Source organism: Athene noctua, chromosome 9, assembly GCF_965140245.1.
Source record: "Athene noctua chromosome 9, bAthNoc1.hap1.1, whole genome shotgun sequence".
NCBI classification, from domain to species: Eukaryota; Metazoa; Chordata; class Aves; order Strigiformes; family Strigidae; genus Athene; species Athene noctua.
Window position 1 is genome coordinate 24,524,052 of NC_134045.1, and position 20,328 is coordinate 24,544,379.

The 20,328-nt window shown below is 44.8% G+C and overlaps 1 protein-coding gene across 2 annotated transcripts; it reads left to right on the plus strand.

The window, feature by feature from the left end:
- Window positions 1–1,314: 1,314 nt before the first annotated feature.
- On the plus strand, window positions 1,315–20,066 carry MTHFSD (methenyltetrahydrofolate synthetase domain containing). 2 transcript variants are annotated; one of them, XM_074913446.1, is made up of 8 exons: window positions 1,315–1,376; window positions 1,605–1,708; window positions 2,977–3,090; window positions 3,833–3,946; window positions 6,025–6,115; window positions 6,995–7,107; window positions 7,311–7,436; window positions 15,480–20,066. In XM_074913446.1, the coding sequence occupies exons 1-8, from the start codon at window positions 1,349–1,351 to the stop codon at window positions 15,993–15,995; spliced, it is 1,206 nt and encodes a 401-aa protein (XP_074769547.1). In that variant the 5' UTR covers window positions 1,315–1,348; the 3' UTR covers window positions 15,996–20,066. The 2 variants fall into 2 exon arrangements, with proteins under 2 accessions (XP_074769547.1, XP_074769546.1); XM_074913445.1 differs by lacking the exon at window positions 2,977–3,090 and adding an exon at window positions 3,137–3,250.
- Window positions 20,067–20,328: the final 262 nt, after the last annotated feature.

Consider the following 20,328-nt stretch of genomic DNA (forward strand, 5'->3'; position numbering starts at 1 on the left):
AAAAACAGTTCAGCAATCAACAGCAACCGCAGAGAGAAAAGGCGTTTGCATCTGCCCAGCTACATCTGTAACTATTCAGAGAAGAGCATCCGAATTTGTTCCGCTTTTTTGGTTGGCAGAGCAACAGTCAGCTCTGACGGTGGATGTGTATTGGTAGCATCCAAGCCAAGCAGATTAGAAACCAAATTCAAAAGCTGTTTCTCCCCCCTCTTCCCCGACACACTTTAAAATAAACCTCCGTTTCATTGTTCCCATGACCCTTCCATCCCACTCCGCTCAGGAATGTCAGGATTCTCAACGTCCTCCCTCTCTTCTTGGGGTAATTGTCAAATACATTAATTCTATAAATAATAAATCGTGCAAAGAAATAATTTACTATCCTATTAAATGCAAGTGAGAAATGTATTTTCTGAAAGCTGGCAGACTCGGAAGCCCTCGTAAAGGCTGGATATTTCTTTATTCATGATCAACCAACTTTAAATGGAAAAATAATCGATTTGGGAGTTTAGTTTATGAAAAGCGGGGTGGGTTTTTTTCCCCCCAGCTATAACACATGATCCAAAGGCCACGGTATTTCTGTAACGCTGGGAGGGGCCAGTCTCAGATGAGTGGTACAGCACGGCCTTTTCCATGTGTAACTTCGGACAGAACGGCGATGCTGTTGCAGATTTTGGGGAGGGTGACGCCTCCCACGGCTCACCTTGAGCTCTGGCAGGAAGACACCTGGCAGCCCTCTGGAATTTTACAGCCTGGAAGCTGCCGGCCAACGCAGACACTCAGAGAAGGGAGCCGAGACAGTCCCAGGGGCACATTTTGCGTGCAGCAATGGGTTTTTTTTTGCCTTAGCACACACCGCTTCCCCCAGGCCTGACCCCCTGAGGAAAGGGCCCCCCGCTAGGCCCAGCTTCCCTCGCCAGGCCCAGCTTCCCTCGCCAGGCTCAGCTTCCCTCGCCAGGCTCAGCTTCCCTCGCCAGGCCCAGCTTCCCTCGCCAGGCCCAGCTTCCCTCGCCAGGCCCAGCTTCCCTCGCCAGGCCCAGCTTCCCTTGCTAGGCCCTGCTTCCCTCGCCAGGCCCAGCTTCCCTCGAGGGTTTTACACCTCAGAAGGGGGCTCTGTCAGGAGCACAGACTTCCCCCTCCCCAGGGGCTCACCTCACCCAAGAGCTGCCCTTCCCCGGGCCGGACAACCTCACCATCACCGCCACCATTCCCACCTATCCCCTTCCCCTTTTTTTTTCCGCTTCGCTTTCGAGGTTTTTTGACCGCTCCGCGCCGCCGTAGACGGGCGCGCGCGCGAGGGGGCGGGGCTAACCCGGAGGCTCCTCCCTTCGCCGCCGCCGGTCGCGCTGTCATGGAGGGGGGCGCGCGGCTGCGTGCGGGTGAGGGGGGGGGGGGGGGGGGTTTACGTTGCGTCACGTCGCGTCGCGTCACGTCACGTCGCGTCACGTCGCGTCACGGCGCGGCGGGGAGCGCGAGCGCGGCCGTTGAGGGGCGATCGCTGGTCTGAGGGAGCGGGGCGGGGGGGGGATGGAGGGCCCGGCCCGGCGGCGGTCGCAGCGCTCCCCCGTGAGGCGCCGGGCCGCGCCCTCAGCTCTGCCCTCCTCCAGGTGCCTCCAAGGGGGACGTCCGGGAGAAGGTGTGGGACTACCTGGAGGCCAGCGGCCTGGCCGATTTCCCGCGGCCCGTGCACCGCCGCATCCCCAACTTCAAGGTACGGCGGCCCGCCTGCGGGTCTGCGCCGCTTCCTTCTTCCCCGGCCAGGCCCTAAGGGGCTCCCCCACCTCTCCCCGCCCTTCCCTGCCAGCTCCCTGCCTGTCGCGGCAGCCCCCAACCAGGCAGCAGCGAGCCGCACTTCGCCGCGGGGTTGGCGAGTGACCGCAGAGCGCGGCAGAGCTCAGAAAAACGTCGCGATGCAAACAGCACGCGTGTATGATCTATAGCGAGTAAAGAAGGGCAGCTATCTGTACCCGGCAAGATGTGACAGGTGTGTGCTGCGTTTTGGGCAGTGGACACAAAAACCACCTCGTGAAGGCGATAAATATATTTATGGATGGGGAAACGGAGGCGTTCAGAACTGGATTTCACTCCCCAGGTCGGTTCAGCTGAGGTGACCCATCTTACAGGGCCTAGCTAGGAACATACAGCGTGTTGCTAAAATGTGGCCAAGTTATCGCTGGTGAAATGTTGTTGGGCTGCGGTAGAGAGAACTTTTCCTCCTGCGCTGGCTGCGTTGTGTCGCTAGTTTGATGGATGGGAGGAAGAAATAAAACTTCAAAGTAGTCAGTTACTCGGGCCGCAGCTCGACTGTCTGCCTGTTCTAATCCAAGCTCAAGGCGTGCAGCCACGTATCTGCTGAAGAAATGATGATTAAAATAGCATTGTGGGGATGTGTGCTGGGTGTTTTAGCCCATGAGCAGCATTAGGAGATTGGCTCTGCTTTTGCTCAAGGGACTGGCAGAACTATTCTGCATTAGTTTGGCACTGAGGTAAAATAGGTGCAGAAGCACGTGGAGGAAGTTTGAGGCTTTATCATGCCCTTAAGGGGATATCAGAGCTGAAATTACTGCTAAGCTTGAGCACCTCGCTTAAGAAATGAATCTTCTGAGTTCAGTGTAGTCTCTCTAAAGAGAGAGCCTTGTCCAGAAAGTCTTCACCTAAAAGAATCTGTGCCTATGCCTTGTGTTCATCGCTAAAAAGTGAAGTTGATCTCCAGCTTTCAGTGAGGTGACAATGAGGCTGAAGTCAGGCAAAGTGAGTGTACCTGGATCCCCTCTTTTTCTGAGGCCTGCAAGGTTTTAGTCAAGCTCTCAGCATCCTTTAGTTATGTGCAGGTTTTTCATAGAGAACATCACAAAGTTAGAAGTATGTCCCTCGTATTTGAGATCTGGGGAAATCAGCCTCTCTGTAGGATGAAAGAGTGTAAATTTCCCTTCTCTGCTGTGAACTCCTTGGTGATACCCGGATATCTTATGAAAACAGGGTGCCTCCCACGCTGCGACAAGGCTTCTGGGTTTACAGGAGTTCAAAGCTGCCAATACTGTAAAAATAAATCCTGATGCTCCCCAGAAGAACGCTCGCTTTCTAACACTGGAAGTAAGTGAATGTCTTCTCTTCTCTCTTGATTCCTTTCTTCACTCAGGGGTCTCGCCAGGCTTGCTGCTCTATTAAAGAGCTGGATGTGTTCAACAGAGCACGTGAGGTTAAAGTGGATCCTGACAAACCTCTAGAAGGTGTTCGGCTGGCTGCGCTGCAGGTAACACACCTTTGCACCCCCGAGGAGGAGAGTGGGACAGCAGAGCAGCGCTCAGCAGCAGCTCCTGGTCAAACCTGCCATGTCTGGCAGGAGCTTTACAAGTCCTAACCCTCGAGAGGTTGTTCATGTAATGTCTTTGCCTTTTTGGCAAATGGTGAAGGTGCAGGTAGAGTTTGGGGGAATTAATGTGTTTCTGCAGAGCAATAGCTGTTTCACCATCATTCTGTTCTTATTCCTTGAAACATGCAGGCTTGTGTCAATTTGCCTTGTGTTTATTGCAAGGTGAATGTGTGACAGACTTACCTCAACCCAATGCGTGTTCACTGGCTTATATGAGTAGCTCATTTGTGGACATGCCCTTTAGATGAATAGGTATGTCTTGTCATCTATTTCTTAAATAAAATCTCATCTAGAATTTTGCTGTACTGAAGAGGCTTCATCTACAAGTGCTACACAACAACATGAATTGCTCTGTAGCAAGTAAGATGGTTGACGGCGTGAAGACTTACGGGACGGTAAAAATATTTCTTTAGTGTAGAATGAGCCCCTCCTTCTAATGTGATAACTGCTTTTGTTACACAGGCAAGGAAGACTTTGCTGGTTCCCACACCACGTCTGAGAACTGGGCTGTTCAATAGGATTGTTCCACCTTCGGGTGCAACTAAGGAGATCCTGCGAATATGCGCCACGTCTCAAGTAGGAATGAAAACCAGGAAGGGTCTGAATTAACTCGTGGAAGAGTGTTGAGTTATGATAGTCCAACTAGAAGTTGGAAAACCAGATGCTACCTGAAATACTGTTCTACTAGTATGTTATTTATTCCTGGGTTTGTGTAGTCATCCCCCATTCATGATTTTTGGTTGTTGGTGGTAAATCATGAGGAAATTTAGTCTTTTTGCTGTATTTTATTAACAGAATGGCACTGATATTTTGCGAATGCTTTTTGGAACATTCTCAGCGACTTTCATAGGTGACTTAGATCTTTAGGTTTCTAATAGATTCCTGTATTGTGCAGTTTTGAGCGAGTGAACCCTCTAAGGAATACTTCAGCGTTTACAGTTTTTGCCTAATCTGGTCGGTAAAATACTAGACGTTACTAAATAGGAGAGATCAGTTCTTTTAGAATCCTAAATCTAAAGAAACATTAATTCTGTCATTTGTGTCAACGGAGGTACAAAAGTGTGTGAATAGTTTTCTTTTGAAGTGTGGTATGTTGCTGCCCTCTGGTGTTAAAATGCCATACTGTACAGCTAAAGTTGTTTGGCAGAGAAACCCGTGTTATTTTATATGCATCTTTATTTGATAGAAAAACCTATCTGGTACAAAATGAATAGGCCAGCTATATAGGGTTTATTTAGTTCTTTAGCTCCTGCTGAAGGCAATAAAGTTCTACAGTAATCCTGTATACAACTGAGGGTTGTAAATGGATGGTAATTAGTAGCGACTTTCTTTGTTGGAAGTTCTATTCAAGTCATTAACTAATTAAGCTTTTCAGGGTTGAAGAGCACTTTTGAAAGAGACCTTTCTCTTGACCCGCTTCGGGCCTCGTATCTGATCTGTGATCTTACCACCATGTGTCTGGTTTTTCTCCCAAGCAGGCGTCCTAATGAATAAATGCTATTAGCAGTTTATATTTACAAAGCACTGTGCCAACAGTTCTTACCACACTCCTGTGAAGTGGATAATGAGCGTTATTACTGATAGCCAGCTGCAAATTACTGATTTTTTTTGGTTTTGTGCTTTACACAGAAAATGTTTGCCTTTTTATTGTGAGGGCTAACTTAGCACAAAGTTGCACTGGTGTGAGGAGGATTTACATTACGCTGTACACATATAATAAGAGTGAATCAATCACAAGCTATCTTTTAAAAAGTTTTAAATCTGATATTTGAAAACCTAAATAAGGACCGTTTTTAATTTCTGCAGGTCTGTGTTATTTAGAGAGGAGCCTGAAGAGGGCTGGGTGGGGAAAAGCAGGCAGAGAGGGGGAGAAAAAAAGGATGATGGGGCTATGTATGGTTTTTCTTTCCACTTGTCAGGAATGGTGCGTTCTTCTGTTCATTAGTGTCTTAGATAAAAGGTTTTGGTAAAGATAGCACATGCAATGATGATCACCCAGGAAAGTGTTAAGGAATGTAGTCTTGGGGAACATGTAGGCAGCTTTGGAAGCTGCTTTTAAAGATGCAGGTGTGGAAAAACTGCCAGTGCGATAGATGCAGTGTGAGATGGAAAGTGATCCAGCTCCTGTACCTTGTTGTGCTTCAGTAAAGCATTTTCTGGGACTTCAGGCAAAAAGCTTAACATCTTTATGCTGTAGCTGTATCTAAATTAACTTTGTGATTTGCACGTGAGAATTAATTTAAGAATTTGTAGTGCTCTGGTATTCCTCATGGGCATGAATTTCCCTGTTACGACTAAGTTAGTAGTAGAAGTAGGGTAGGAAGTGGCATTTGCCCTCATTTTTAGAAATAGATGTCCAATAAAGCGTTTCAAAATACGAGGTTTTGATCCTAAATAAGTAACCTTGCTTAAAAAAGTGCCCACCTCCTTTAGCTCTTCTTGAAGTATGCCAAAATTCTTGTCACTGTAGTAGGGAATCTATTCTAGGATTCCCTTGAGGATAACTTTCCAGACATGTACAGCTTGCCTATACATGGAAGAAACACTTTGAAATGTGGGGAGTTACTTGGTTTTATCAAAATATTCTGGATTTCTGCCTCACTGGTTGGAAGACTGTGCATTCTGCAAACCTACAATTATGCTTTTTCTTGCAGGGTATAAAAGAATACAGTGTGCCTGTAGGTCTTGATGGGAAAGCACGAGTGGACTTGGTTGTTGTAGGATCAGTGGCTGTCTCTGAAAAAGGTAAGATAAAGCCTTGTAAGCTTTTCAGGAGGAGGGTTCCAGGTCACATTTCACAGTGTCAGTAGGCTACACTGCGTGTTCCTTTTGGCAGACCTGAACCTGTCTCTGGAACTGAATTCCGGTCTTGAGTTCTGTCTCTTCTGTGTGACAAGTCACTGATCCTGCTCCAACCAGGAGGAATCAATGCCTGCTTTACAACAATGCCAGCAGGACTTAGTGGACACACAGCAGAGTGGGTTAGAGCATGCGGGCCGGTGTTTTGGCCTTCAGTAGAACTATTCAGCCAATATTTTTTTTTTTTTTTTTTAAAAAGAATCAAAGAGAGCTCCCTGTTCAGAGGATCTGCTCCGCTCTCACAGGGTGTGTGAAAGGACATGTGTTCCAGCTGCTGATTCAGTATCTATTTGGGGATCAGATTTTGCATTTTCTAGTATTTTGAACACTTGCTGGTAGTGAAAAATTCTCTCCTGACTTTATCCATTGCCTAAAAATGACATGCTTTTTGTATGTGACCCAGACTCCTCTTCACCCACGTGAAGTTAACCTATGTTTGACATGGAGAGGGGGTTCTAATCACAATGGGCAATTAGGCTTCTGTGTTAACTGAATTGCACTAAATTTGGTTTATTCTGAATGGCAGGCTCCCGGGATCCTTTAGGAGTTCACTGAAACTGATGTATTATTTAAATTTCAGTGCTGGTTACGAGGAAAGTTGCATTCTGTGAGAGATGCTGATCTGAATTTTTCCCAAGTTCTAACTTTGGGCTTGGTTTATCTGTTGCAGACAGCTTAGTTTGACTGCATGCTCTTAACAGTGACCAGCCTTTCCACCCTCCTGTTTCTGTGTTTACTGTCACTGTTTACTTTTATGTATTTTAGGCTGGAGAATTGGAAAAGGGGAAGGTTATGCAGACATGGAATATGCAATGATGGTGTCAATGGGTGCAGTGCAGGAGGATACACCTGTAGTTACTATTGTGCATGACTGTCAGGCAAGTGAAAACATCCAAGTGACGAGTCAGAACTGTGTGCTGCTGCGTGGTGTGTCTGAAGAAGAGACTCGGCCTGGTGTTGGAGTGGCATCTTTGTTTCCACTGTCATTGACAGATTTTTCTGTGTTATGAGATGTCAGGAATGGTGCTCAATTTTAATGAATTTGGTTTTAACTGCTTACCACATCGCTTGTTCCTTGTAGGTGGTTGACATAGCAGAAGAGCTTCTTGATGATCATGATTTAACTGTGGATTATATACTCACTCCAACGAGAACTATCAAGACTAACTGCAAACGACCGAAACCTCAAGGAATAATATGGCATAAGGCAAGTTACCTCTGCTAAAAGTGGCTCGCTGGTACTGACATTCTGTTGTTAAGTCCCCCATTTTTACCTGTAAACACATTTGTTGTATTAGAAATACTTGGAAGAGGAGCAAATGTGTTTGTCAGATGAATGAAACAACGGCATCAGTGTTCAGCACTTTTTAAGTCGTAATGGTGTGGAGGGGAGATACGTTACTGAAGCTGAGGTTGCTGTATCAAATGAATTACAGGGTGAGAGTCCCTGGAAACATTGTTCCTGGATTTTTAAGGTAGACATCATGTCTTGTAGTCTTTTGCTGTATAATAGTCTATATAATCTGAGGGGCTGCTTCTTTTTATGTGTTTTATTCCTCAGCGCTCACTGAAATCGGCTCTGTTCGTTTTCTGGAGATGATACCACAGAGAGAAGTTCATGGCTTTAGGCCGTGGGGAATGGGTGGAATATGTGCTGCTGTGGTGGTGAAAGGACGTGACCCAGTGGCTGTATGGGATTAACTTTCAAAGGATAGCTGAGTTTGTCTGGAGGTTGTTTTCAGGTAGAGGAATAGGGACTTTATACTGCTTTAAATCATGAATCATTATTTATTGACAAATAATTGTTTTACGGGTTTGGCTCACCACCTCCCCAGGATTGTCAGAAACTTTAGCAGCTTCACAAATGGTTTCAGAAAAGCATTTAGTGAATTGTTTTACTGGAAGTTCATGCTGGGAAAACTTTTTCTTTGTCATTAGATTTTCATTCCTAAAATCATCCAGTTAGGGAGCAGACGTCATCTTGCATAACTGAGTAACAGTAGGAACGCTGAAATGAGGAATAGTACACCCATGTCTTGCACAAACCACTGAGGAATTATTAGTGAATGCTTCTAGGGAAATCAAGAGTTGTTTGTTGAGCACTTGCCAGCTAGCAAAAAGAGTTAAATTTCTTAAGGTAATGTATCTACAACAAACAATTCTAGCCAGTACTATTTTTATTCCTATGCTGGGAGAGTGTTTTACCCTGCCTGTGGTTGAGGATTTGAGGTTATAAATAAATAAATAAAAGCTCTGTCTGTACTAGTGCATTTTTTCCATTGAATTATTTTTGAATCGTAATTTTTTTAGGATATTATTGAATGTAATTGTTTTGAAGGCCTACCCCTTGTGCTCCATCCATCTTGCCAACATACTTTTGATCACAGTCTGTCTGTCTTAGTGTCAGACTTCAGTCTCATAAGTGGCCTTGCTAAGATTTTTTTTTTTTTTCTTCTGTCTCATTGCCTTTAGCAGCGACATTTTTCAAAGGTCTGGGGAACACAGTCTCTTGCAGGAGCTATGTTGACTTTTTTGTGAAAGTTTTGCCGCTCATGAAAAGTCAGTCCTAAGCAACCTATCAAATTTGATCTTAGCTTTGTGTTTCTTTGCTTCTCAGAGGTAAAAAAAAAAAAAATCAAGATCAGTATTATAATATATGCCTTATAAACTAATGAAGTATCTGCCACAGCTCTGCTTTAGTGGTGGTGTCTGAAAAATACAGCACTCGCTGAATTTTCTACAGCTTTCACTGAGAATGGAGCACATTACACGTTTGAGCCTTTGTTTGAATATTTGAATGTTGTTTTAACACCTAAAACTGCTTTTGGATGTTCTTCAAATCATACGTTGATTAGATAAGAATATTGGAGATTACTAGCCAGAGCAGGGGTAATCATTACATTTCTGTTTTGGGGTGAGAACAAAGTGTGTCTCTTTAAGAAGAAAGAAATGAGCATTATTCTTTGACAGGGAGCTGAAGGACTTGTATAAGTTTTGTTTGTGCTTGTGGTGGTAACTGTATGATCAACTCCTGCACAGAGGGTCTTGGAGTTGGGAGGTCCAGTTAATCGACAGGGTGTTGTTAAAAATGCAGGATTTGATACGGGTTATTTAAGCTGTTTGTCCTGTGACTTTTCCTGGCTGTGTCTACATCCTTTTCTCACTCTTTTCTCTACATCCTTTTCTCCTTGAAATCCTGGATTTACTGGTGCATTCCTGTTCCTCAGAGCAAAACTAAATGAACCAAGAGGTAGTGAGTAAATAAATAACCCACTTCTAACTATGGTGTTTTGTCAACACAAAGTAGCTTAACTCTATTGTTTAGATGTGTGATGTGTAAAATACATTGCAAAAACGTTCATCCTTCAGGAACATGGCTGGATCAAGCCAAGACAATGATTTAAGAGCTTAAATTAAAGGTGTTTGCAAACAGGGGATTACAGCTAAGTATTGTTGTAAAAGGATGTGCTTTCCTGAAGCTGTTAGAATAAATAGCCATTAATACATACGCTGTTTTCAGCTCAAAAGGTGTAAGAAGGTATTTAGGCAGCAAACAAAATCAGCGTCTCCAGGTTTGATTTCTGTGCTCAAAGAGGTACTGCATTTTCTTGGCATGGTTTTATTATGTGCTATGTAGGAAGGGAGTAGATATGGGGACAGGGTAAATATTTGTTCCTCTGTGAGTAAATGAGTCGCTTCTTGGGGTAATTGGCATGACTTGCCCTCAGTTGCCTTCTTTCAGTCTTCAGTGCAGAATTTCCAGCTGAGCTATTTCTTGCTGTCTAGGTGGGACGTTTTTCCAAACAGGAATATGTGAATTACTTGCTGTGGTTTTAGTCACAGAAATGCCGATTTAAAGAATTCCAAGGAAGTCTAAGAGCTACAATATTATCAATACCAAAGAAGCATTATCAGTATCAGTGCTCGGCACTCTGGAAACACTTCTAAATACAAAGGCAGCATGGGAGTGTGCACAGGGGTAAGTTTTCTGCGTCCGAGTTCAGGGGTTTGAGAAATCACTGTGTGCTCTTGGAGGACAGCAAGAGCTGCTAAGAGCTGAGCACTCTGGAAAACTTTATTTGGATGCCAGTGGAGAATTATTTGGCTTCATCTGTCTTGAAAATCTAACCCATTGTTTCTGGGAACTCTAAATTCATGAAGCGACTTACTTTCTCATTTAGTATTTTGTATGGGTAGCAGTGATCTTTATCTGTGACACTGTCTATTATATTTGTCACAATTAAGAAGTTATTTGCGCTGTACTTATTTTAAATTGAAACTGTACAGACCAATTAAAATATTTGGGGTCATGAAGAGGGAAATGAGAGTAGTTGGTGGAAAAATCACTATATTCTAGCAAGCATTTCCTTCTGGTTTTTAAATCATTCTTTTACTGAGAATTTTATAGAAGTAGGAAAAGATTTTTTCCCAAAATGAAATGAGCTGGGAAGAATCCCTGGGTCTGATGTTGAAAGAGTTTAGTACGCAGTGGCAGAGATGGAAACTATCTGACAACAAACAGCTTTTGATTCGAGTCTGTGATAGACTATTTGGAAAGTTTTACAGCTCAGAAAATTCACACATTCAAGCTGGCAAAAACCTTTAGCCAGGGACACAGTGTTGCTATCAGAAGAAAATTGCCATTATTTTAGCCAAGGTTTGGTTTGGTTTTGTTTTTTGGAGGGATAGCGTGAGCAGGGCGTGCTTCCACGCATGGTTAAAAGTCTCAACACCTTTGCAAATCTGACCCTTGCTGCGGAGTCCATGGAATCAGTTTTTGCTTGTGAATTCTAAATGTGGGTTGCATAAGTTTCTCCTGAGGGACACTAGCAGACTTCATGGGCTGCCAGCTCCCAGAAATATGCCCTCGGATTGCGTGCACATATTTGGACATTTTGTACAAATGAATGATAAAATGTTCGACTGTGCTGGCCCGTCCTAGCTGTCTTGGCTTTGTCTGTGCTTTAAACCCCTGTGAGCTCAGTGCTCCTTGAAACAAGCAATTGGTGAAAGAGACAACATGAGAAGTGGGTTCTGCCCTGAAGGCCTTCAAGAACAGTCTGGGGTCAAAGACCCCTCAGGATTGGCAACGATGACTCTTTCAAACACCTTCTGCTTACCAGCCTCAATACTTGGAAGGGCTGGTGGGCTCGCTGTACTAAAGACTGTTTGGTCTTGTTCACAGCCTTCCAGGGCAGGGCAGCAGCATCTGTCTCCATCCTGAGCCACATCAGTCGGTGTGTGCAGAGGGGTAGCTACATGGAGCGGAATTAAACAGCAGCCCTAGCATGCTCTGCAACCTATAGCTGTCCTTCCCTCATCTGCCGTACATCAGAACCACGCCGCCTGTGCTGCCAGGGAAATCAAAGTGGTGTTTGGCTTGGCCTGCACTGTATCAGGGGTCAGCATTACTCATTCTGTCAGAGGACAAACACATCTTTCATTTTCCCCAACTAAATATTGAAAGTGGCTACGTTCACTGTTCTGGAATAACAGCGATTGAAGAGAGCCCCGATGTTCCAGCAGAGACATTGTAGAAGTCCATCTGCCACTACGTTGTTTTGGGATCAAACCAGGTGTCATGAGAGTGGATGCTCGGGGTTAAGTGCTGGGAGATTTGTATTGGCACTCGGCATCCAAGACTCTGTTTTCTTCAGGTTTCAGTCAGAAAGGGGCCACATTTCCCTTCTCAGCTCCTTTCCCATAGCCCAGTAATTGTGTGCCAGAAGAATTCATCTACCCTGCTGTCCTCTTTCCCCAAGGCTCTCCCAGCTATGGCAGGGAGTAGGCAGGATTGTTAAATGATTAATTGCCTTTGGTGGAGTTATTTTTAACCTGAATCACTTCAGTTACTGAGTTTATAGCGCAGACCCACAAGCGCTTCTGTTGGCCAACCCCAGAGGGCTGAAGTATGGAACTGGCCTGGGAATTGGTGGTCAAGGGATAATAGGAAACTTCTTCAGCTGGCTTCACTGCCAAAGCCAATCATTTAGCGAAATCCCAACACTCAATACAAAGTTTACAAACATCAATAAATGGTTTGGCCTTAACTTTATAAAGATGGGGGGAGCAAGGGAGGAAGCTTCCACCGCTGGGTTTGCCCAGGTCTACATAACTGGATCAACCAGACTGGGGGTAGAACCCAAGGCTTAGCCTAAAGCAGTAGGCAAAGCTAGGGAGGAGGGACCAGCCGGCACAGGACCAAGAAACGTGCAGCTTGTTTGAAAAGAGAGGAGGAATATCTTTGGCCTCCCTCCACATGGAAATAAATCACTGCAATCCTCCGCAGCTCACAAGACAAAAGAAACTTTTTGCATGATCGTAATTAGCAACACATTGTACTACCACAGAGTTCTTTTGTTTGCTGTTTTGCAACAGAGCAGAGCAAGCTTTTTCCTCTCCTCTGCCCCCTTTGCCCTTTTGGCTCTCACCCCCCGCACCCCAAAAAAGGTAGTGAATTGGTTTGTTGAACTGAAACTGAAATCCCAAACTCGGTTTCTGCCCTTCCTTGACATAAATTTGGGGAAAAATACGGACGATCTTGCAAAGTTTGGCCCAGCTGAAAGATTCTCCTAGAACCCAGGGAAAAGACCCCTTAAGGTACATCCTCTGCCTCTCTTTTGTGGCAGAAAGATGTCAGTTGACAGTGTCAGAACTTGTCTAATGTAGGTTTTTAACAGAATGTTTTCTATTACCAAAAAATCCAAGTGCCAAGCCAACTGCCTTTGTTGCTTTGATACTGTAAAGGCTACTTACAGTTATATCTGCACAGGGCTGGATTTAAGGTAATGACAGGTTCACTTCAGGGTGGTTTGATCAAAGCTTCAGCTTTTACAGAAAGCAGCAGTTCATAGCCCTTACATAACCATATATGCTGTTGTAACTGCATCTTCCTGGGTTTGCAGGGAGCCTGAAACAGGAGCTCTAAGAGCTCCAGCCAGATGCCAAAAACTCCTGGTCACTCTAGTGAAAGGAGAGGCCATGTTGAAGCCTGGCCAGTTGAAGTTTCTTAGAGAGTATGCTGGTCCCTGGATTAACTATCCTCTCCTTGGTTTGGCCTTGAAAGACTGGGAGTTCCAGAGATTATCCTCTCAGTGCCCATCTCTTTCATTCCTTTAATCTACAGAGTGGTGAGGCTTTGCCCTTGGTGGCACTGATCTTTCTAACTAAACACTCAGTCCATGCCCTGTGAACTGAGTTTAATTTCAGGGTGAAAGGAACTGTACATACACTTGGTAAGAGGTTGAAGTTGTGCTTTGGGCTCAGGAGTGATTAGTTGCATGAGAATAGAAAAATGTTTTTCCTGTTTGGTTTAATTAGCATAGAGCTTACATTTCACATAGAAATTTGACAGAGGACAACAAATGTTCCTAATTGTTGGCCAGTAAAAACAAAGTAAGATGGCTTCAGCCATTGGTTTGATGTTGTATCGCCCAGGGAAGGGGAGTTTGCTGTCAAACACAGCAGTCTGAATTCTTGGCTGAGAAAAACAAATCAGTCTAAGAATCCACAGTGCAATAACTCTTCAAAATCTGAAAATGGCATGTACCTTTCAGAGTGCAGAGGCTCCCAGAGCCCCAGAGGAAGCCCTTGCCTCTCTGTACTGGCTGCCAGATCAGGCCAGCGTTATTCAGAAATTGTTCTGAGTCATAAAGTTTGCTTGTTTAAAGGGCCTGACCCCAAACACCTTGAATCTGGGTCTGCAGTGTAGCAGAATGGAGGTGGCCTCCACCCATACTGGTTAGTCCTATCCTGCTGTTTAATATTGTATGAACAAGATAGAGCTAGGACAGGGTTTATGTAGGGTAGATTTTTGTTTAGTTTCAGCCTGAAATAAAACTTGTTTGCTCCTCAGAAGAAGAGCCTTGGGAACGTTGAAGAGACCTCTGTTGGCTGACTTTCCCATTACCTAAACCTGACATTGCCCCCACCCTGTCTTCAGTTTTACTCGAGTCACTTCAGAGCTGGGCTACTCTCCCTAGAGATCTGTACATTTTCAACTTGATGTGGTGCAGCCAGATCCAAACTCACTCTGACTGTAATTGCAGAACCAGGAATTCAGGGGCCCTGAGGTGAGCGAGATCTGAGCTAGGAGATGTGCAGGCACGTTCTAGCCAGGGTTTGCTGGTGCTAGCCCAGTGCAGCCTGCTCAGTAGTGGCTCGTAAGCTTGGGTGCAGAGCCCTGCTAGAGTGGCTCGCTCACACTGTGTGGGCTACTAGCCTGGGTCTCTGCTAGCTCAGGCATCGCTTCCCTAGGCTCTGTTTTGCTCCCTAAATTTAAGAATTGGATCTTGTGTTGATGGATGTTCTGCTTGTCCAGCAGCCAAGTACGAATTATTCCTCCTTCCAACTGCAGTCTGCAAGCCAAGAACTAGACCACATGAGCTGGGGAACCACTGCGTTTCCTGCCAGCCACTGAGTGCAGCCTGGGGCATCTCATGCCTGAGATGGATAGAGTTCAGCTGTTGAGAGGAAGAGCCCTTCCAGAAAAGCTGCTTGTGAACCGGGGGTGGATGGAAGGGGAAGAGGGTTCACAGTTTTGAAGTAGAGGGTCTGGGTGCTCTTCCGTTCTGTGATCCAACCCAGCAAACTGATGTGGGATCTGATGAGTAGCTGCGGGTGGTGTGTGAGGTCGGATGACAAGAGGGAGGCTGCGGTGATGTGCCACAACCAGAGAACGTGCCTCCAGCTGGGCCCACACTCAGAGGAGCCCCGCTACAAGGCACGCTCCCCAGCTGCAAGCTTAACACCATCGTCCCACCCCATTGTGCGACCCAGCCTACGGGATATCCTGTTTTGGGGCGAAAGAGCGCAAGGAGGTCTGCAGAATGGAAGTGCCTGATGGTCTGATGAACTGTAGGCATGTAAGATCCTGCCAGAGCAGGAGCACAGGCCCTCGGTCAAAGCAAATATTAAGGGATAACAATGCGAATGCAAATCTGAAAGCACTCTGATAAATAAATGTCAAAATCGAATAGTTCTGAGTTTGGTTTTGATTTTCCTGCTGGATCTACATTGTGCTGCTCGCTTAAAGAGTAACTAATGTTTATTTTTATCCTGCAGTGTGTATTTAGGGAGCAACTTCAGAATCAGGCCAGCAATTAGTAACATTTTGAATGCTCTGGCACTCTGAATGGTAGCAATATAATAAGGTTCCTCTCTTTTTATGGCACAGATGGATCCTGATGGTCGTCGTCTTTTTTTGGAAAGCGAGAAATCTCTTAATTGTATCTGTCTTCCTCCTTTTTAGGTCAGCTATGAGATGCTGGGAAAAATCCCCATCCTAAAGAGTCTTCGATACAGAGAGAAGCAGGCTGGCAAGGATGTTACCCTCCAAGATGAACATTCAGACTTGGCAAATGCCAACGCACCAGCAGCGTTAAATGAGAAGGCGATGGCTGAAAATACAAGACCGCAGGCTGCTACGGGCTCGGCTCAAATAGGACAACATTATGTTGAAAGTGATTCTTTAAGCCCCAGATTAGAGGGATCTGGCATGATTACTACTGTGTATGTGGGGAACATATCTCCCAGCGTAAGAGTGAGCGAGCTGAAATGTGCTTTAAGGGAATTCCATGCAACTCCTTTACGACTGAATTGGCAAGGAGCACAGCACAGGGCTTTTCTCGATTACAAGGATAAAGCAACCGCAGAGAGTGCTGCATCCTCTTTGAAAGGCTTGAGCCTCGGGGGTAATACTTTGCGAGTCGAGCTGGCCAAGAATCAGAGAAACAAAGGGCAAGTAGAAATCAATAGTCAGAAGTGAATATGAATAGAGAGGGGGGCAAAAAAATAGTCATGTTTTCATCGTTTTGCGAGAAAGCGACCTAAATTTTCAAGGATATTAGTATATCCTCTGATTCCTGCAGGCTAAACAACCCAGTGCAAAGCCAACTTTTCAAAGAAATGAGGCATACGTCTCACAGCTGACTTGCCTGCCTCCTTCCTGCACTTGTACCTGCAGAGCGTGTTTGTCAAGACAGATGTCGGAGAGGCCCTTTCTCTAAATGGTTATCCACGAGCCCCCACACTCTGTCTATTTGTTTTTCACTGGCCGTGGGTTGATTTGCTGTTCGGTGTTTGTTAGGCCTGGATCAAAACCCTGCCCCTTGGTAGCTGTGTGCAGCCACGTGTACCGAGGTGGTTATGTTCTGTCATCTAGAGGTTGTACCTGCAAATTTGGACTCGTGATCTTAAAAGCCAGCTGGAGAAAATCTCTCTTAAGGATTACAGTTCTGTTTACTGAAAAATGGGGTTTGCCCGGTGAGAGTTTTCAACATATTTTTCATAAAAATGGGCGTGGGGGAGAGGTTGCCCTTTTTGTGCTCTTGAAGAACGGCTGTGGAAACACTGGCTCAGCTGCTGAGTTGTAGTAATAGCTATTAACATCAGGTTAAGAGATGGTAGCCCCTTTCTCAGCTTTGTTTCGGTAACTCAGCCTTTTGTAAACCTTACATTTCTTTTTTCAGTCTGGCAGAGGAAAGTGAAGACCGATTTTCTCCTCTGCTTTTCCCCAAAACACTTCAAGGTACCTTTTTCACGGATGCGGATAAATATAAAATAGGTGTTTTTCCTGATTGTCTTGTCTCTTATAATTCAGTGTAATTCCATTGCCTCTGTGAAATTACATTAATATTAATCACTGTAGTGGAAATGAAAAGCAGATAGACCATGCTCAGAGCTTGTGGGTGACTGGTCTGGCATGGAGTTGTTCGAAAAGTTGCTGGAGATAGAGCAAAGCCTGTTCCTGCTGTGCCTTTGTCACCACCAGTGTGGTCTTCCTGCACCCACAACGTCAGACAGGGATGAGGGTTAGACAGCAGCACTGGCAATTTTTTTGTTGTGAAAGTGCTATCGAGCACTGGCTTCAACAGCAAGATTTGCACACACGTGAACATTCATTTACAGTGTAAAGGAGAATGATGATTTACTTGGTATGGCTTTTCTTACTTTCTTTTTCCTTCGGTTTCCTATTCCTGAAAAACAAGTTGAATTTTGGCTGAACCATCCTTTCTAAACAGAAGCACTTTTGCCATTGATGCTGGGCACGTAGTCAAAGTAAGCATCTAAATGGATATTTTTTTTAAGTATGAGTTGGAAACTTTTTTTAGCCAGAGGGTACTGTTAAGTATATTTTAAGCACATTATTATGCCTCAAGGGTCAGACATTTCATATAGTATTAAATAAAAAGTTCTCATCGTTATCATGTACTCTATACAGAGAGGCTCAAGGAAAGCATTGCTTCAGCTTCTAAGGTCAACAAAGGAAAGGTTTCTGAAAAAAAAAAAAAAATAGTGCTGTGCTCTAAAATGCTCTCTTTTTCTCCAGTTCAAAATTATTTTCAGTATCATTAAAACATAAGCGCTGTGGAGTCCTCTGCGTCTTGTTTCGGTAGTTGTGCACTTCAAGGGTAAGAGTCAGGGGTTATGTTACTACTTAAACATACTCATTACATCATGAGCTTAGAAAGAGGAGGAAAGAAAAGCAAAAAAAATAATTGTGCATCACTGGCTTCCCCTTCCGAATGATGGCAAATTAAGTAACACGATCATTTGGTGTTCTTTTTGACTCATGCAATACTGCTTGCTTTGGTGAAGATGCCCAGGTGACCTTAAAAAGCAGTTTTTCTGCCAATGAAAACTTCCAGCATCTTAAACTCCTCCTACTACAGATGGAACCAGTCTTTTCTGGTCAAATTTGTGAGAATTTCATCCTCTTCCCTTATTTTCTTTCTTAACATCTGAAGTTTGAGTGCAGATGCGTTGCCATGTTACCTGATAGGTGAATGTGTTGGGTTTGCTTGCTTTGCTCTCAGCACTGCGTGCAGTCAGCGGCTGGTTTTGTTTGGACAAACCTGCCTGGATGATTTTCTGTTTGCAGTTGTGGTTCAGCGTGTAACCCAAGGGTGAGCCTGCGAGGGCTGGATCCGCGGGGGCAGATCTCTGCAGTTCTCTTCCAGCCCGTCACTTTTTCCTCTCATGTATTGTGAGGCCACATTTCACAGTACTACCTAGTATCTTGTTATTTACCCAACAGACTATTAACAGTGCAAACCCCACTAAGGAGAAAAATATGAACTGGGCAGAGGTATGTAACTGTAGTTAGGCTCAGAAGAAAAATAATTAATATAAGCTTAAGCTAACACACCATTCATTATCATTTTGAATGGAGTGGAATAATGATGCTATGATAGTTTAATTTCCAATTTCAGTAGTAATTTTTAATCCAGGTTGTTAATAAACTGTGAGATCTTTTGGGCCTTGCTCACATAAAGTCATTGAAGAGTGTATTTAATTCAAAGGAGCAGCTGCTCCAGGTCGGAGTTTGGCAGCCTGTTGCAAACCCACCTGCACCAGCACCTTCGGTGAATCGGTAGCAACTGAAGCACAGGTACGAGTTGCTGTCACCTCGGCTTCAAGAGCAACAGCCTGCAGGGAAGGAATTGGTACAGGCAGCTGCTGAAAGGAGAGCCTGAAGCTGCAGAAGGCTCACCAGGGCTCAGAGCAGAGGTATAGTAGTAAGGGGTTACACAGAGACGTAACTAGTCCTCTGAAATCCCCTTTGGGTGGCTGTAGGATTCCCACGGGGAAAACAAGAACTTGAGTATTTACATTCTGGGAAAAAAAAAAAAAAAAGCAAAAAAAAAGCAGCGTAGCTTGCAGCAAAGCTGTTCTATAAGCTTACCTGCTAGGAGGAGGGTGCAGCTCCTGCTTTTTGAAATGGATTGTGTACCAACACAGCAGGAGTTAGAGCCTGTGCACCCTGAGGTCTGCAATTTCTGTCTTGGGAAGTAGTGACAGGGATGGGGCCCTTACTACTGCTTGGGAAGTTCCTCATCGTTAGCTAAAAGACATTTCAATGCAAGATGCTAGATTGCTATTTAATTAAATAATGCAAGACTGCCCAAGGCACACGCCTACATGGCCTTCTGGTGTTGTTAGCTGTGTGATGTGGATTTTTTCTTGTGGGCTGACCAAGTTCCTACTTGAGGAAACAGCAGATTTTGAAGAAAAAGTGAATGGAGCAGTCTGAATCTCTTAGATCTATTGTTTCAGGCGCTCTGCATGCTCAGGAAGACATCAGTTATACATGAGTCACTTCTGACTTTTCCCTAAATCCACAAAATTCTGAAAAGCAATACATTTTAGTGAATCTTTGGACTCTCATCTCGCAATGAAACTCGAGGAACTGAAGCCTCGTTATATTTTACTTTGGCCCAGACCAAGAATATGAAGATATTTTACCAACAAACCATCAAGTCCACGCCCTGAAGAATTTACAGTATGAATTAACAGGCTTTGAAGATGAGAACCTTTGCTCGAGTAATAATTATTAATTTTGTACTTGCTGTAAATGGCCTGAGGATGGAGATACAGTTTGTGCCTCATCTCAGGTGGGCATTGGCCCTCGAGTCCCCTCCTTGCTGTGACTGAAGTCGAGGACTTCAGAGGCCTCAGTGCTTCAAGCTGGTTCTCTGATGGCCTTTCTGTGAGCGCTCGTGCCTGGAACAATGAGGAAAAGGTATTTTTAAGCACTTCAACCCCCAGTCTCTCTCTGTAAGGCCAGTGGGACATCCTTGCTGCTTAAGATTCTCGCGATTAAAAACATCTACAGTGACAAAGGAGTGCCTGGATGCTGCGGAAAAGTTCTGAAACGCTGGTGATAGATGGGTAGTCTGCTTTTAATAGGGAATGAAGTGATCCCGAACACTGACTTGATTTTTGCTCACTTGCAGCAGCAGAGGAGCCTGTGTTTCACTGCTGTGTGATGAGAAGAAAAGTTCAGCAGTACAATGGGAAATACTTTACTGAGCCAACTTTGTTCAGAAGTAATTAAAAATGAGGTCTTTCTATTCTCTGTGCAGCCTGATGTCCTCGCTTGTCATGTGGTTCGGTGCATTCTTTCCAGCTCCTTTCATGGCACAAACAAGTTAGGATGTTGTTATTGCACACCCCTCTTTTTGAGGGTTCAGTGGGGAAAGATGCTGAACAGCTCCCGAGGCTGGTCGGTGTGAGCAAACCCAGCTCCTGGCAGCGGGGAGGGGGTGTGGGATCCAGCAGCGACCACCCGAGGGGTTACAGCGTGGCCGTGAGCTCCC